Below are 19,052 nucleotides of genomic sequence, written 5' to 3' on the forward strand. Positions count from 1 at the left end.
TACTGAACTTTAGGAGTTCTTTAAGTTCTTATAAGTACGGAGATACTTATCAGGTGTATATGATTTACAAGTATTTTCTCCCCACTTTGTGAGCTGGTCTTACTCTCTTGATGTCCTCATTTGATTCACAGAAATTTTTATTTTTGAAGTTTAATTTTTCTATTAGTGCTGCATTTTTGGTGTCATCTAACAAACCATTGCCAAATCCAAGATCATGAATATTTACCTCTGTATTTTCCTCTATGAATTTTATCTTTTTGACTCTTACATTTAGGTCATTGATCCATTTTGAGTTAATTTTTGTAGATGGCGTGAGATAAAGGTCCAGTTTCTTTGTTTTGCAAGTGGATATTCAGTTCTCCCAGCACAGTTTGTTGAAGAGTATTCTTTTTCACGAAATAGTCTTGTCAAAAAATCAGCTGAGCAGATGTATGGATTTGTTTCTGGACTTTTCTGTCCCATTGACTTTCATGTTTGTCCTCATGCCAGTACCACATTGTTTTGGTTGCTGTAGTCTACAGTATGTGTTGAAATTGAGAAATGTGAGTTCTCTTAACTGTTCTTTTTCAAGATTATTTTGTTTATTTGGGATCCCTTGTATTTCCATATGTATTTTAGTATCATCTTTTCTGTTTCTACAAAAAGTCCAATGGGTTTTTGGTGGGGATCCTACTGAATCTGTAGATCACTTTTGGGAGTATTGCCCTATGACATTTATGACATTTTTAAAATGTCTTTATGACATTTAAAAAAAACCCCAAAAAGTCTAGTTCATGAGCATGGGATACATTTTAAATGTTTCTAGTTATTCTTTAGTTTCTTTCAAGTGTCTTATAGTTTTCAGTATATAAGTGTTGTATCTTCTTGGGTAAATTTATTCCTTATTCCTTCATACTATATTATAAATGAAATGGTTTCTTAAATTTTTTTTTATGGTTCATTGTTAGTGTATGGTTAGAAATAAAACTGGTTTTTGTATGTTGATCTTATATCCTTCAACTTTGCTGAATTTGTTAGCTTCATTAGTTTTTTGGTTGATTATTTAGGATTTCTTAAGTGATGGTTTTTATGCCTTTGGATTTTTTTAAAACACAAAAAACCTGGGTCATAGTGAACATTCTCTTATAACTTGTATTTAAAACTTGTTATGAATACCTTTCTATGTTAATGAATGTACTTCTACAACATTATTTTTAGCATCTCCATTTTTTTTCTAATCACAGGAATATGTGTGACACTGGTGTATTTGTACAGCTATCATGTAAAAGTTTTTTTTTTTAATTAAATTGCTTTTTATTATTTTGCTTGGCAAATGAGTAATTTCTGACAGTTGTAAGGTATCTTTGTACCAATAAATATATGTTTAGAATTTAAAAAATAACTGACACAAACAAACCAACCAGAAAACCCTTAATTACCTATATCTTTGATGGGGAAAATAGGGAACCTTATATAGTTTGATGTCTTTCTAAGTTTCCTTTGTTCATCCTGTCTTCCTTCTCATAATCTTTTAGATTCTATGGTTATGTATCAGACCACTGGAAATAAATTTCTTGTTTTGGAAACTACTATAGAAAACCACTGGAAATAAATTTCTTGTTTTGGAAACTACTATAGAAAACTTGATGGTTTCTACTTGTTTCTCTGGTTAGTTTTACCTTCTTTTTCTTCCTTTCCCCTAATTGTAAGTGATTCCGACAGCCCTGTTTGCCCTTTACCCCTCATTCCAGTTGGCATTCCTTTTGACTGCTTTTGTCCTGGGCTAAGTAAGTACAGTTAGCCCTCTATAGCCATCAGTTCCATATCTGTGAATTTAACCAACCGTAGTTGGAAAGTGCAGAAAAAATGTCTGTATTGTATCTGTACAAAATGTTTTCTTTTCATTGTTCCCTGAACAATGTAGTATAATGATACAGCATTTGCATTTTAACTAGGTATTAAATAATCCAGAGATGATTTAAAGTATATGGGAAGTTGTTTATAGGTTATATGTAAATACTGTGATTTTATGTAAGCCCCCACAGATTTTGGTCTTTACATGGATCCTATGGCTGAACCTAGTGATACCAAGGGTTGCCTGTACCTTGTTTTAAGTATATGAATTATGCATCTCTATACCAAGGGTTTCAGCTGGGTTTTTTCTAGAGTGTAAATTCTAGTCATCTGATAATGGTGGCCCAGAGAACTTTAAGAACAAGAATTCTAAAACCAAGTTTTGAGCGTGGGGGAAAAGGAAGACCAAGTTCAGTTATTATTGTCAGCCATAAAACGGTTTGTTGGCATGTAAGCCAGATTTCTAATATTTGTATCTTTTATTTGGTGGAGCTGGGGTTTGAACTCAGGTTCTTGTAAATGCTAGGTAGCCACTCTACCACTTGAGCCATGCCCCCAGGCATGACCTGGACTATGCTCTTCCTATTTGTGCTTCCCAAGTAGCTGTGATGACAGGTGTGCACCACCACACTCAGCTTTTATTGGTTGAATTAGAGGTCTCACTAACTTTTTGCCCAGGCTTGACTTGAATCATCCTCTTCCCAGGTTTCCCTCCTGGGTAGCTAGGATTGCAGACGTGAGCCACTGTGCCCAGCATAGTATTTGTATTCTTGACTATCACAAGGGAGGAAATCACAGAATTAATGTCGAGAGCAGATTTGGAAATGTTGGTTTTCCTTGTTTTTGTTTTACCCTCATTCTAGCTTGCTTCAGAATTGGCTATTCCTGATCTTAAAACACTTTCCTGGACTTTCAGTCTAAATGATTTTTATTATGAAATGAGTCTTTAAAATATTTTTCCTAAATTTCTAAATAAATAGCTTTTCTCATGCCCCAGAACCTTGTTTTTTTATGAATCGAAACTCAAACCTTCTAGTTCATGAAGAGAAGGCCTTTCCCCTGTGTCTATGGTTATTTCCCTCCTGTAGATGTCGCTGTAACATAGTTGGGTACCAGAATGCTTCATGCACTGCCTCGGCACTGTGTGCATTGACTCCTTTCTTGTCTGGACTTGCTGTTGCATTCCAGTCACCTCTGTGGGCCTCCTTCTTTGGTCTTCTGAGCTGCTTTTATGACCCGTGGTTCATTTAGATGTACAGAATTGGTCCTCTGAATTTCATCAGAATGGAAAACATGAGTTTGTTTGGTTCCTAGATCCAGAAAACTCTTCTCATGAGTCATTTTCGGTTTAGTTCCAAAAGTTCCTTCTAAACCCATCGGCCTTCCTCAGTGGTTTTCTCTTTGACCTGGGGAGCTTTTAACATGGTATTTCCTGGAAGTTCAAGATAATGTAGGGAAAAATGTTTGTCTATCATGGGCTAAGACTGTTAAGTGCTTTTAAATGTGCTATCTTTAGGGGCATGGTGGCACACACCAGTTATCCTGGAATTTGGGAGACTGAGGCAGGAGCATTACGAGTTTGAGGCTAGCCTGGGCTACATAGCAAGATTCTATCTCAAAAAAACTACCACTGCCACCAAAAAGTGCTGTCTTTTGAAATCCATCAAAACCAAACAACTTTATAAAATAGATGATATCTCCTTTTGCAAATGAAGTCATTTAATTCCAGCGCTTAACTTGCTTGCCCACAGTCACACAGGTGAAGCTAAGACTTAAAACCCTCAGCCCACTGGAGCGAGCTTTTGTCTCACTCCTGGTTATTGCTGAACCTAACTGGGGCTAACTGGGTGGCGACGGGAGATGCACAAAGGATGCAAGATAGACAGACAGACAGAAAGTTGGGACCAGGTGTTTCTCTATTAATCTCTTCTCTATCTTTATTCTTTAAGGCCTTACTCCTTTACAGTTCTTTAAAACCTTGCTTCTGAAGTCTTTTCTGTCCTTTAAAGTCTCTTTCCTTAGGCTCATTGTGTCCCATGTTTTCTCTTAGCTGTTCTTTAGCATAATCTCTCTTAAAGTCTTTGCCCCCAGACTTGCACTGTTCCATGCTCTCTTTTTAGCTTTCTTAAAGCCTCCATGCCTCAGACTTGCACTGTCCCATGTTCTCTTTTTGCTTTTCTTTAGCTTAGCTCTTCTAAAGCCTTTGTATAAAGTTCTCGATACAGACTTGCATTGTCCATGCAATCTTAAAATCTTGGCCCTCGGGCTTGCTAGCAGTTCCCCTTCAGCCATTCATTTTCCCCCTTCAGCAATTTCTCTCCAGCACTTTCCCTTCAGCAATTCATTTTCCCTTCAGCAATCCTTTTCCCTTCCAAAGCCTCCCATCATCCAAAAGCCAAAAGCCTCAGGTCCTCCTTCAGCGAGTCTTTTATATCCAGTGATAAACAAAGAGGTGGAACAACAGTTCTCAGGGAGAAGCATGTCATTGTAACAAGAGGAACCTGCTTTCTGCCTCTCAGAATGTAAACAATTTAGGAAATGCAGTTGTTCTGTATTTTCCTCTTTTGCAGCTGGGGTTGTGCCAATCTCAGCCTTCAGAAACATCTTAGGAAAAGCAGCTGCTCTGTGTCTTACTTTCTTATTCTGTGGCCGGGGCTGTGCTGAACGCAGCCTACAGAACATTGGGTACAGCTGTGCTAATGTCCAGTTCTCATAGGCTTCTCATAATCTGCTCTCTATAGCCCACACGTTCTTTCCTTTTCCTGAGTGTCAGCAACTCATCCCTCTTTTTTATCTTTTCACAAATAAACCAACTTTAATAGATATTATTTTGTATTTATATAGCACCTTCTTCAAGAGCCTTAAATGTTTTATGGACATTATCTCTAATTCCCACAACAACCCTGTGGTAGTTTTTATTCCCATTTTACAAGACAGGGAAACTCAAGCACAGAGAGGTTAAGTGACTTGCCCACGGTCACACAGTTAAGTTCACTAACTTAGAAGTGGGATTTGATTTAGAATATTTACTTTTAGTTATGATAATTCATAGAAACTTTTATTTTAATATACAAAATATCGGACAGCCATCCCAACAAACATATACATGTTTTTACAGCAAGCAGCCCCATTTATGACTTGAACCTGCCATTCCTTTTAATCCCAGGCATCCTCATAAGTGCTTCCTAGATGAGTCACTTTTCTTACTATACCTTATTTTTCTCCCAACCCTAACCCTGTGTGTTTTAAAAGTATATTGACATTCTAATAAAATTCAAAATGTTTTACTTAGATCCAGATTCATGAAGAGTAAAAAGTAGAGTTGTATTGTAGAAATAATGAGTAGCCTGCCTGATTTCTCAGCACCGCAGAGAATCACAACAGAGAACGTGGGAAAGTCAGAGTAGTGGAAGTGCTTGCATTTTGAGGCTTAAACCAAATGTCTTGGAATTTCAAGTTATGGTTGTATAGCTTTGTGTACAGAAAAAAAGGGTAACATGAAGCTGAGTCAGTTTTATTATCACCTTGGCTATAGAATATATAAGAAAGATGAAGTCATTTGCATAAAGGTACAGCACTGAAATGTTATGTTGTTTTTATTTTACATTTTTAAAAAAACATGCAGAAAAGCCACTTTAAATTTCCTATTAGAGCAAGGTCTAGTACTGATATTGAGTTCATGTAGTTGCCCAGTGTGCACATTCATACATATTTTATAGTATAATTTGCAAGGTGATTTTTTTTTTCCTTTTTTTGATGGAACTGGGATTCAAACTCAAGACTTTGAGCTTGCAAAGCAGGCACTCCACTGCTTGAGCCACACCTCCAGTCCAACAGCTGATCCCTCTTGCGCTAAGTTGTAGTTGCCAGTACTTCTCTCTTCCATGTTGGCCCTGTTGACTCACCGCAACTAGGAGCCTAGTTTCTCTGTCCCTTAGGGTCCATTACTCTCACTTGGTAGAAACCTGGTATCTTAGCCCATTTTGTGCTGGGTCATTTGTAATGATTAGAAATTTATTGGCTCATAGATCTAGAGGCTGGAAAGTCTGATTTCAAAGCATCTGGATGGGGCCTTCATGTTATAATAGCATATGGCAATTTTATTTATTTATTTATGTTGGCAGTACTGGTGTTTGAACTCAGGGCCTCATACTTTCTAGTGTGTTACTACTAAGCCACTCTGCCAACCCAGCATACAGCAATTCTCAATACTATTGGTTCCCATTACTTGGCATCTCTTAATACTATTAGAGTGGCAGTTAAACTCCAACATGAGTTTGGAAGGGACAGACATTCAAACCACAGCGCCTGGAAGCCATCTTTGCTGTGTTCTCCTGGACTCTGAGAGAAGAGGTCACCAGCGTTATTCCTGCCTCCTGTTTGTGTGACCATCATAGTTAATGCTTTTAGCAATCAGCTGAAACTGCTTTTATACTTATTTTGCAGATGAGAAACTTAGGCCCAGGATGATATTTGTTCTGATTATGAAAGGTTTCTTCACAAGTAAGGGCCACAGGCTTCAGATGTGGCTGTAATAGGCTGCATAGTCAGTATGCACGGTACTGAGTACAGCTAGTGCTGTTCTTCATGATACTGGTAATTGTAAGTGACCAGTTATACCTTTGCAGGGAAGGCCTGGTAGTTGTTGTAGTTGTCTGAGATACCATGTAACATGAATAAGAAAAAGAACAGGAGTGAACTAAAGTTACTGCTCATCTTCTGCTCTGCAGTTATGGTGTTAGTTAATTAGGTCTAGGGGAACCTCTGGTCCACATCCAGGGCCTTGTGAAGTGACACTAGAAGCAGTTGAGAGGAGATGTATTATCCGTGTTAAAATGGAAACAGAGCCTTCTTCAAAGGAAACTTTGCAAGCTGTGGAGGCTTTACTTGGTATGCAGTGCCTCCTTCCAGCAAGCATCTTGGGATGTATTTCTGGCAACTGCCACTATCACTGAAAAAGAATTGGGTAGATCAAGAAGTATCTCCTTATTTAGACTGGTTTCAAAATATATTTTCTCATTATTATTAAAACGTTAGTCTGCCCATTATTGAGTTCCTTGTATTGAGATTTTAATCTGCCCTTGTGTTCTGTTTCTATGTGCCAGACACTGAGTTTCTGTCCTGGTCAGTGACTTGCTATGTTGGACTTTTGTAGATCCCTGAATCATACTGCCCAGTCTCTGTGGAGATTGATATTTGAAACCTTGGATGCTCTTTCCTTTTTTGGTTTTTAGTCCTTGAGTACCAAGATATGTTCCCTTGTTTATGTGCCTATTTTTATCTTTTTTTTTTTTTCCCCTTTTAATCTAACACCATGACCTTGCCTAGAATCCATCCTGGCATTCTTCTGAACAGAGCCTTGGGGCTTTTGAAGTGTTGAAGGATACCACTAAGATCGAACTCATTAAAATGCATATCTGTTTGATAAGAGCAGTTGCCAAGTTTTATATCCATATTTTTCAAATAATCTTTGTTGATTTTCTTTGTGTGCTACTCCTTTCATGTGTTTGTGAAGTTCGAGGCAGTCTAAAAAATTTGCTGAATCATTTGTATATTAACTTTAGTGATAGTACATAGTCATGGATGTAGCTAAAAGCTATTGAATATTTACTACCTATTTTACTTATATCAGCAAGTTACAGAGTTAGTTTTTAGGCCACCACAGTTTTGAAGATTTAATTTATTACCTTTAGTTTTCTTCAAGTCTTTCAGTTCCTATTCTGTGTAGGATATTTACAATAAGTATGTGGGAAGATCTAAAAAAGTCTAAGGGCAATAAGACTTAAGTAGATGAGATGAGAGTGTGGAGAAATACTGTACGGGTCCTAGAGGCTTAAGCGTATCATTTATTCTGTTAAAGCTGATAGTTTTGACGTCTGATGATAGTAGCTAAGATTTATTGAGTGTTTCTACATGCCAAGCATTTTATATGTATTGTTTCACTTGAGTCTCATATGAAATAGGAATTTATGTGAGCCTTATTTTGCCCACAGGGAGGCTCTTTAAGCACTCACCCGTGGTCATCCAGGTAGTAAAGGCTGGCCTTGGGATTTAAACCTGGACAGTCTTGTTTCCACAGGCCCTAAATTGTCCTGTCACTGTGCACAGCAACTCTGAGACCTCCCATTCTGTGGTCTCCATCTTCCTCATACCTATCCACTCTTCTCATTGTACTCCATGTTCTACTTTATTGAACTGTTTGGCATTCTTAAAAGAGGACATTGCCTTTCCTTTTGGTCTTCCTCTGCTTTTTTGTCTTGGAACATGTTTCTACTCCTATCCTCTAAGGCACTAGCCTCCTTTTCCTTCCCTAAGATAGACTTGTTCCAATTTAAAGGATAGCATAATTTATATTTTTTGTTTGACTGGGGCTTCGTGCTTGCAGAGGAGGTGCTCACAAAGCAGGTATTCTACCACTTGAGGCACATCTGCAGTCCATTTTGCTTTGGTTATTTTGGAGATGAACTTTTTGCACAGGCTGGCTCATACCTTGATTCTCCTAATCTCAGCCTCCCAAGAAGCTAGGATTACAGGCATGAGCCACCAACCCCTGGCAGAGACATAATTTAATATTCTTTTTAAATAGCTTCTTTGGAAACCCTCCCTTGACCACCTAGTATGGATTAGGTTTTTATCCTCTGTGCTCCCCAAACATTCTACACTACATTATATTAGCTCTTAACAAACTGACTTGTAACTGAAAGTTTCAGCATTCATTAAATTGAATTTGAGCCCAGTGTCTTGATCTCTTGTCTTAGCTTATGGCCCAGTCACCTCCTTGGTGAATGAATGCTTTAGTGGGGGCATTTATCAATGTAAGTCAAAATGCAGGTGAACTGAAAGTTTATTTGAGGAGAATTAAGATGATCTTGTTATACTGTAGCTATTTGAAAACCAAGTAACTGCTTTTAGGGTTCCTCCACAGTGAGCCACCATTTAATTGAATTGCTTGTGCAGAGGTCTTTTTAGTAATTTAGGACCAATGACTAGTCATTCATCTTGTAGGAGAAAAAAATACTTTGTTGTTTTATTTTGTATTTCTACTGGAAGTTTCTTTTCCCTTTTCTATGTCTGTTTTACTGTCCTGGGCTATTAGGCCTTCCCAAACTTTGGTTGTTTTTTTTTGCGGTACTGGGGCTTGAACTCAGGGCCTACATCTTGAGCCACTCCACCAGCTTTTTTTGTGTTAGGTATTTTTGAGATAAGGTCTCACGAACTATTTGCCTAGACTGGCTTTGAAACGTGATCTGATCTCTGCCCTCTGTTTTTTTTTTTTTTTGTTTTTGTTTTTGTGGGGGGTTAGTAATTTTTTGTTAGGATTCCAAACAAGGTAGAAAGCAGCTGCAAGAAGGGTTCAGATAAGGGTGACAAGTAACACCAACCAGGATTGGCAAGCTGAACCACTGCCAGAGGCCAAGTAGGAGCCCAGAACTGTAAGGGTAGGGGGGACAGTCTAGGGCAGTAAAGGGGGATCAGCGGATGGTGTATCATACATAGGGGACTTGGACGTGCTTGCCACTTTCGTCATTGCAGCACAGCACATCTCAAGCATCAGTGCCTGCACATACATGGTGGCCCGGCTTTCACTTCGACACATGGCTTAGAGTTTCTGTCATTGGCTGATTTAACCATTCCTTGAGCTTGGTGGCTGACATGAAGAAGGAATATAACATGGACACACCCTTGGACAGCATGGTGATCTCCAGTTTGTGCTCTGTCTTAAAGTAATCAAGGAACTGTTTGAGGGTCGTCTCCTCACTGTTAGGCTGCAGCCCCTGCACCTCAAAGTGATCCCACTCTTGGTCATAATACTGGTGATGCGGTACAGCAAGGGGCTCAGAAAAGCCGAAGAAGGGCAGGGCCGGGTTGAAACTGTTCTTGTATGAGTCAAGCTGTTGGTGCCCCTGTACTACCTTGTACAACTCCAGACACACAAGGCCAACCACAGCTGCTGTGGTTATGCCAATGACTCAGATGATCTTTCCTGCAGTCAGCTTGCTCTTGTGCTGGTCTGCAGGGGGAAGGTCATAGTTTCCTGCCTGGAGGTTAGATGCAGCAATAATGAAATCCATGTAGAAGTTGCTGTCATCATTCTTCTCAGTCAGTGGGGGACATGTTGAATCCAGTTAGCTTGTCTGGGCTAGGCAGTGTGGCCTTGAGCTCCTGTAGATGGCTGTCATCACCTGGTCAGAAACATGGATCTTGATACAAGATTTGGGAGTAAACTTGGGGACCTGCACAGACAGGAGTGTAGCCATAGCAGATCGGTCTTGAGAGCCAGTCAGCCCATAGGTCTGGACAAAAAGCTTGGCAGCAGCCATCACATAGTCCAGATGCAGGGGATTGTTGACATCAAAACTAAGTGGGTGTAGACAGCATTTGGGCCCAGACCAGTACGGGGCTCCCAAGCTTGTGAGCTGGTTGGGAGGGAAGTTATGTAGCAGCTGCCAGATGTTGTTAGTGTTCTGGGTATGCCAATGGTAGCAGGCCCAGATCGCGCAGTAAGCCTAGGTCTGTGGTCTCTGGAATACCAGGCTGTGCTGCACAGCCTCCAGCACCTGCAATGGCTGAGTACCCATCAGCTGCAGTGTTCGCTCCACAAACTGGGGGTCTGTGAGGTACTGGTTGACATTTTCTGCTGATTGCTTGAAAAGGCCTTCAGACTCATCCTGAGCCCACTGCAGAGTGTGCTCAATGGCATTGGGGACGTTTTTTAGGTTACAGGTGGGAATAGACCTCTCCGTTGGATCCTGGCTGGTGCTGTAGGACTCTGTCAGAAAGGGAATCACCACCTGCACGTTGTCGTTGGTGCCCAGGTTGCCTGTCTCCAGCAGCGGCTTCTGGTAGTATATGCAGCAGCAATCCACGTACATGTGGGCATCCTCCGTTGTCCAGGGCATTGGCTACGCTATCCAGGTTTTGGAAAAAAATCGTCACCATAGATGTACACAGTGTCAGGACCCACATGGTTCTGGTGGCTTGTCACATGGATGTGTGGGATTCATCTGGTGCACAGCTGCAGTGGCTGTATCAGACTTTTAACTTTGTGACATCCCAGGGCCAAAACAGAAACTGTTAGTTCAGATTTGATTTCTCAGTGGTGTCCATGTCTGTGACAATGATTTCTCTACCCTCCTCACAGCCCAGCCCAATCATATCAAAATTCTTGAGCAGCTCACAGCCAATGGTGCCCTGCACCCATTAAGAAGTACTTCTGCTTGCCCGGCTTCTCTTGCAGGTCTGAGCCAAATACAGCCACCTGTCCATCATAACGGTTCTGACGAGGTAGGCACTTGTTCTCTGTGAGGGCCTCTTTGTCCTCAGGGACACACTCAGGACATCAAAGTACAGCCACTGCATGATGGGCATAAACTTCCCAGAACAGGCCTTCATGACCTCCTGGGCAGCCAAGCCCCCAGTGAAAGTGTTTGTGGTTGCTAGATCCCCAGCAACCACATAGGCCAGTTTCCGAATAAGGTCTTCATCCAAGTTGTCCTGCTGCACTGTGGGTAGGGCTTGAGCATTCACAGCCTTTGCTAGGGCCACAACTTCTATTGCATACTCCTCATTGTGAGGTCGAGGTGGCCGGTTGTATTGAGCACAGAATTGGTGCAGAGCCTGGAACCCAACGTACAGCTGGGCAGAGTGAGCAAACTTGGTGAAGTCTGTCATCACAAAGTCAAGCTCAGCCAGTGAAGCCGGCAAAGATTTAAAGCTAATCTTCGTAGGTACTTTGATCTAACTGACGATGCCCCCATGGATGTAGTTGGAGAAGTTGGAGGAGTCACAGATGCTAAAGGTGTGAGGACTCAGGACTTCGATCTCTGTGGACTGACTTCCATTGAGTTGAATCATGTCCTGTACTTCTGAAAAGGAGACAAAGTCGCCACTCTCAAATCCATGTCGGGCCTCCTCCAGGCAGGTAACCATAGAAACCTTGGTGACCACAGAAGCCATAGCACTGAGTGGCTGCTCCCCATTGGAATCTGTGGGGACCATTTCCTCTCCAAAGTCCAAATAGGCCTCGAGTGTCTGCCACCACCAGCTTGATGCCATGGCTGTGACAGAATTCACCTACTTGGAGCTGCTCCTTCAAGAGTGTTGGTGAGGACCATCACCTCGAAGCCATTAAGGAAGTCCTCAAAAAGGGGCCCAGTGTAGGCAGTGACAGGCATGTAGCTGTTGAGTTCAGAAGGCAGGACTGGAACACCTTGGTCCAGTTTTTAACTGATATCCTCCTCTGCAGGTAGAACTAGGAGGACAGGTCAGCCCACTGGGCAGTGCCCTGGTCATGTAGGGTGACAGCCTTAACCCTGCCAAGGATGATGTTCTTAACGATCTCCATGCCCAAATTCCACAGGCCCAAGACCAGGATGCTGGATGTCTGGAGCCACTTCATTGTCTCATGGCCCAACATGTACAGATGCTGGGAGTAAAGACCCTCATCTATGTCTGCTTCGCTGCTGTTCTTTGCCATTCCATTGCTTGGCACTGAGGACACTTCGAATAACAGGGACTGGGCAGGGGAGCTGGGATTACAGATGTGAGCCGCTGGTGCCGACCCAAACTTTGCTCTTGAATGGGACCTACCTAAGAGATCTCTCCTGTGTACACTTCTGAAAAGTTAATCCTGTCCTGTCTCTGGTGTGGTCAGTTTATTTGTGAAGCTTCTGTGTGAAGTCTCAGTGGAACTCTGGTGTCTCCAAAATCTTCATTCAGATTCCTTACATGTTACCTGACTATAATGTAGAAACTTAGATCCCTTCATCTCTAATTCTTAATGTTAGTTTATCAGTGAGGGTGGTCCTCCTTCACTCCTTCCTATCTCTTGAGTCCAGTCACTTTTCTGTGTCGCCTGTTACCACTGTAGACCATTACTGTCATCATGTCTTGCAGTAACATCTCTCTGAACCCACACCAGGTTGCCTCTAGCCTGTATTTCTCCAGACAAACAAGAATGATCTTTTTATATTTCAGAACTGATCACTTATTTACAGGGAGGGAAGTGGGTAAGTGCAATTATGAAAGGGCAATGGAAAGGATCCTTATAGTGAGGACACTGCTCTGTATCTTGTATTCCTGCTGATAACCTGGTTACAGTATTGTACTACAGTTCTGAGAGATGTTACCAAGGGGGAAATGGAGTAAAGGAGAGGCAGGGATTATTTCGTTTATATAACTACATGTGAATCTACATTTATCTGAATAGAATTTCTGTGAAAAAAAAAAGATTATCCTGTTTAGAATTTCAGTTTTTTCCTTCTCCTCTTTGCATAAAGACTACAGATCTGACTATGTTCTTCTGTGACTGACATCTGGTGTACTTCTCCAGCCCTGTGTATTTAATACTACCTTCTTATTAACTGTCACTTACCTTCTTTTGCTATCTTTCACACGTCACGCTCTTTTTACATCCCTTCTGCACACTTCTTCTATCGAGAAAGTTCTTCTTTACATTCCTTTGGTTACTTCCCTCTTGTCCCTTATCCATTTTCATTTCTGAAGAAAAACCTTTCCATTGTCTGATTATCCAGACTTATGTCATATTCTTGTCTTAGGAGCTCACAAAATATCCGGTCTGTATATAACTATTCTGATTTGTTGGCATACATTTTATGTGTGGTTCTTTTATTTATATATGTCTTTTTTTTTTTTTTTAACCAGACTTCATGGGGGCTGGACCTTTGTCTTTATCCTTAAAACACAGTAGTGTGTAACAAGGACATGGAAGACATGAAAGACACTGTCTTTCTCTTAGTTCTTGCCCTCTTATTGGTGTCTCTCAAGGATTTGGATTCATGTATCAGGAGAATGAAGTCCTAATCCAGATATATAACTTATGCTTTCTTCCTAGATTGTGAGTTTGAATTTCTCTCTGATTGTCTAAAAATAAACTTTTCAGGTTACAGGTACATTTGTTGGAGGATGGACAGGGCATGATTGAACTAAGTGAATGCTCTTGATCCTAATGGCTAAATCTACTGAAGAGCCATTTCAGGCTTTGGTTTGCTTATCTTTGGTGGATTGCCACCCTTGAATTTGTTGGGTATGTGAGGTTAATCTGGAGTGAAATTACATTGGCTTTCTGAAGGGTTGTGACTTTTCATTATCTTGGCAGAATTCTCTGTGGTCAAAGTAAGTATTGACTTACTAAAGTAAGGTTCTAGCCATGTGAGTGTGGGTATGTGATTTGGTGACTAGGAATGGCAGGTGTTCTTTAAAGTGTGGATAGTAGAATCCATTCTAGCTGGTATAAATAGAAGAGGTTTGGGTTAGCATTTAGAAGTTTTGCATGCACATGTTTTGGAAGGGCCAGACATTTAAGCTCGGCTTTTACATAGACAGAAGCAATGCAATCAGGAGAAATTTTCAGTGACACCAAAGGACTATTTGAGCAGAGGCTATGACTGCTGCTGCTTGCTCTGAAGTTATAAATCAGATATCAGAATTCCTGGAACTTTTGCTAATTTGCTGGATAAAAACCGTGTGCTTCCATGACTGTTTAACATGAGAACTGTGTGGCTTTCAAGGTACAGTGTGACACCCTGTCATTATGCCATGCACGGTCTATGTGCTTGGTAGAAACATGAGATTTTTTTTCTGCAAGGAAGACTCAGAAATGCAGCCTTTGCTTTCCAGCTTCTAGTGTGCAAGAAAATGTACTAGAAGCTAGTGTAGTATGAGCTAGTCTGCTATAGCAGGTCAAAGATTGATCATTCCAGACAGATCTCATTTGCCAGTCAATATTTTATTTGAATGTAGTAACATGAGAACATACAATGATATTCTTTTAGATTTCTAAGTGGTAGATTTTTGTTTGTACTGAGTTATTTACTTTGTAGATTTATGTAGTTTTGCATAATATCCATGTATTTGCTTGTTCATTTGTGGAATGTTATAACTGAAAACGCCAAATGTGGGCTCTCACATACTGTACTACAACTTAGTAGACAAAATAGAGTAAGACAGTTCAGGAAGCTTTCATACTTGGTGTGGCAATGTTTATCAACAGAAGAATGCATTAAAAACAACCTGTGGCTAGGCACAGTTGCTCATGTCTACAATCCCAGTTACTTGGGAGGCAGAAGTTGGAACAATTGTGATTTGAGGCCAGCCTGTACGAAATGTTAGTGAGACCCCATCTCAGTGAACAAGTCAGGTATAGTGGTACATGCTAGATAGGCGGAGTATGTAGGAGAATTGTGGTCTGAGGCTAGCTCAGGCAAAAATAAGACCCCATATGAAAAATAACCAAAGCAAAACAAGAAAAGGAAAGAAAAGAGAGAGCTGGAAGTGTGGCTCAAGTGTGTGAGACCCTGAGTTCAAATCCCAGTACTGCCAAAAAGAAAAATTGTAAAAAATACAATCCTGACACTTCAAATTCCTATATAGAAATTTGTATATAAAGTTCCCAAATGAAGAAGGTACACAGAAGGTCCAAGGAGTTACATCTGCTGATTTTCAAGCATTTCTTCCTCAGTGAAGAACCACTGGTCCAGGTTGAAGGGAGTGTGTGTGGGGGGTCAGAACTACTTTGTTTTTTGCCTGTTGAAAACTTAGGATTATGTTTAAATTTGCAGTAGTTATTTTCTGTTTTGTTCATTTGCTTTAAAGAGTTTTTAAAAAACTGCATTTTTTTTTTTTTTGTCCCCCACAGGGGCAGAATTACCAGGGCAAGTTATCTCCATGGCAGCTTCTACTCTAGCAAACTTGGCCATCTCCATCACAGGGTATGAGTCAAGTAGTGAAGACCAGCCCTCCACTCGGCCTCCAGGTGATTGATGCTGTGAAGGCATTCAAAATTACTTTGGAAAATGAGGTGTAAATACAGAATTATGAAGGATACCGGCATCATAAAATGCTACTTAAGCTGGTCCTTCATTTTTTTCTCTCTGATTACTGTTTTTTACATCTTTTCCCTCTCACTTTTGGCCTCATATATTACTTTTTAATGTGTTTTATCATTTGCCTTCTTGGGTTTCCTATCTTGGTTATTCTTCCACCCTCTTTTAAAAGTTGCTTTTCTTGTTTATCTTTTATTCTCTCACTTATGTTACTACTTTTTTTGGTGTCATATTTTTCAGTACCTTTCTGCCCTGTGCTTTCTCATCTCGGTTTCTCATTTTCTATTTCTTTTGTCTGCAGCTGTCAGTTCTCCTGCATTGCTTTATTTGCTCTATCTCTTCTGTTGTATTTTCTTTTCTTCCCCAGCACACGCTGTGTGTGTCTCTATTTCTCTCTCTCGTTCTTGTTCTTTTTTGAGTGGGAGGAGCACTTTTATTTTCCATGTTCTAGCCATCCGTTTCTCTCACATTCTTTCTCTTGTGTTTCTTCTAAAAGTTTGATTTGCATGCTGTATATTTCCCTAAACAGGTTCTCTGGCTTCTGGAGTCGCAGGTTCCTAAGAGATCCAGCTGATAGATTTGCCAGTTTTGGCCCATACTGTACTGTCACAGAGTTTAGGAATATGAAAGGCCATCTTGGTCTGTGCCGAAATGTACACTAGTGACAGGGGTATTTGGAGTTAGGGAACATTTATATTGAGCTCTTCTTAAAGTATTGACTTCAGGTGCTCACTAAATATTTAACTGGGACTGACTTCCCTGTTATTTCATAATTTTCCTAAGCAGCCACATGGTAGCCCCATTGAGTGCTGCATGATAATTTCCTTGGTGTTTCTTTTAATGTTAAATGTTTAGCTGTGAGTAAATTTGATGGCTGAGAAAATTTGGACCATGTTAAGTTAGCTCATCTCACTAACATTCTTCCCTGAGGTTCAGAGCTAAGAGTCAAACAAAAGACTTGTTTGAGTGTTCTGGGTTCCTGTAAGAGCATTTGGTTCTATTTTATGTGAAGTGACCTTGAAAGTTGTATTGTGTCAGAAATGCTTGTAAATAAATCTGAAATTCTATTAAAAGAGAAGGAGGTCTGGGGGATATAGCTCATTGGCAGAGCACTTGCCTAGCAAGCATGAGGCCCTTGGTTTGATCCCCAGAACTATAAAAACAGCAAAAAAGGAAGAATTCGTTATTTTTTGAGGGGTCATGGGGGTTGAACTCAGGGCTTTGAGCTTGCTAGGCAGGCACTCTACCACTTGAACTAAGTTCCCACCTCTTTTGGCTTTAGTTATTTTTCAAATAGGGTCTGATGTTTATGCTTGGACCTGCCTGGACTGATCTTCCTATTTATACTTCCTGCATAGCTGGGATGACAGGTGAACCACCATGCCCAACTTTTTGTTGGTTGAGATAGGGTCTTGCAAACTTTTTACCCTAGCTAGCCTTGAACCACACTCCTTCTGATCTCTACCTCCTGAGTAGCTGGGATTACAGGTATAAGCCACTACACCCGGCAAGAATTCTTAAATGTGGAAGTTTTAGTATGTGTGTTGTTGCTTTACATGGTTTTAATACCTTTTATGGATAAGTATAATTCTCAACTACTTTGTCATATTTTTTAAAATTTATTTTGTTTAAATGATATGTATATAATAGTCATAAAAATGTCAACAATATAAAGTAAAAATGACCCTATCCCTCAACCTTACGCCCCCTAACAAATTTAATTCTCTTCAGCAATGTAATTCTCCACAAGTTTTTCAGTGCATGTGCAAATACTTAATGTGCTATATATACTATTAAAGTGTATTTTGAAGGCTTAAAGCAGGGTAACCTAACAAATTACTTTGTATTACTATTTCCTAATATAAGTCAATATGGTATGTAATATTTTCTTTCCCTTTTCAGAATCTGCGGACAAGGGAGGACCCCCTCCAACATTGTCTTCTTCTTCACCCTCTTCCCCTTCTTCACCCTCTTCCTCTTCACCCACTCTGGGCAGACCAAGGCCTGAAATTGGAACATTTCTCAGAAAGAAGAAAACTAGTGACATTTATTTTGTGTCTCTCAGCTGGGCCATCATTGCTGTCCAGGTCTGGCTGAACTTGTGGATCGTGCAGTTGCTGCCAGTCCCTGTTGCAGGTTGTTAGATGGTTAAGTGTGATCTTGTCTTGTCTCTGAAGACTTTTTCCTTCTTTTGTTACTATTGGACTTTAATACTTGAGTTAATTTTACTATCATTTAAAATAAGACAGCTATATATTTGCATTTAAGTCATGAGCAAACATTATTCTGAAGATTTATTACTTTGAAACTTCTTTAGTATTTCAGATTTAAGTTTGAAATACATTTAGCCTCATACAATTTCATGTAGTATTTGAGGTATCGAACTACTCCTCAGAGAATTGACAGTAGTTTGAGGGTTTATGGTTGAATTTTGAGAGATGTTCTTTTTGCTTTCTTTCTTTTTTTTTTTAAAGCAGTTTAATTAGGAAGATGAAAATGACAGTATGCTAACTTGAACAGCTAGGTTGTATAAGGAAAGCTTCGAAAATTCCCTTTTTGATGTCATCCAACCTCCAAGGCAAGGTGCATTTATATGCTCCTTGTTCTTTCTTGAGACCTATAACTATATCCTAGAGTTGAGCAAAGACACATCTCAGTTTCCCTCAAGTCCTTGGGCTCCAGATAAGATAAGATAAGTGGATCTTTGAACCAACAAGCATGTTATTGACAATAGTACCTTGTAATGCTAGATTTTCTGTGGCATATATGAACAAGCTGCTCCTGAATCAGAAAATCAACTAATTAGCACTTTACCCCAAACTAGTCAAGCTACTGTAGTTAATGGACAGGCCAAAAAAGGCTAAGTAAATGGTATCTGTACCCATTTGCTGTACTTTAAATAGTTCCTTATGGAACAAGTACTCAATTGTCTCTCCAGTTACCCCAGTAAGAGCTGCTCTTAAGGAAGCACATTTTACATTGCATTTTTAATCCAAAGGAAATGTCAGCTTTGAGGATTGTATGTATGCAAAATCTTGAGTTTTCTAAAAAATCAAATTACAAGTATGTGTATATATATGCCCTCAAGTATGTGTGTATGTGTGTATATATGTCCTGTATTATATCAAAATGCTTTTCCATAAATCATTAAGTCAGGTCTTCATACCATAATACTGTACTGTGATTATTTAAGGCTCACCTCTATTGTATTGATTTTTGCTAAAGCTATCTTCTAAGGCTGGCAAGAGTAAGAAAGAATTTTCTCTGACTCAGGTGCATTATAGAAGCACAATTTTTGATACTTTCTGATTATTTAGGCTTTCCTCTTGTGATTTAGTATATGCCAAATTTATTAAGATCCAGGGTTCTTCTCAA

At 40.0% G+C, this 19,052-nt stretch overlaps 1 protein-coding gene and 1 pseudogene across 5 annotated transcripts in view; one reads left to right on the plus strand and one right to left on the minus strand.

Annotated features, from left to right (window-relative positions):
• The window catches only part of Tmem245 (transmembrane protein 245), a 99,719-nt gene that overhangs the window by 13,702 nt on the left and 66,965 nt on the right, over positions 1-19,052 (plus strand). For all 5 annotated transcript variants that reach the window (XM_074051310.1, XM_074051312.1, XM_074051311.1 and 2 more), the window contains exons 4-5: positions 15,491-15,607; positions 17,580-17,813. In XM_074051310.1, the coding sequence (XP_073907411.1) occupies positions 15,491-15,607; positions 17,580-17,813 (351 nt within the window). The remainder of the gene's footprint in view (positions 1-15,490; positions 15,608-17,579; positions 17,814-19,052) is intronic.
• On the minus strand, positions 9,321-12,601 carry LOC109694144 (ubiquitin-like modifier-activating enzyme 1 pseudogene; annotated as a pseudogene).

The sequence above is a fragment of the Castor canadensis genome, chromosome 13 (assembly GCF_047511655.1).
Source record: "Castor canadensis chromosome 13, mCasCan1.hap1v2, whole genome shotgun sequence".
NCBI classification, from domain to species: domain Eukaryota; kingdom Metazoa; phylum Chordata; class Mammalia; order Rodentia; family Castoridae; genus Castor; species Castor canadensis.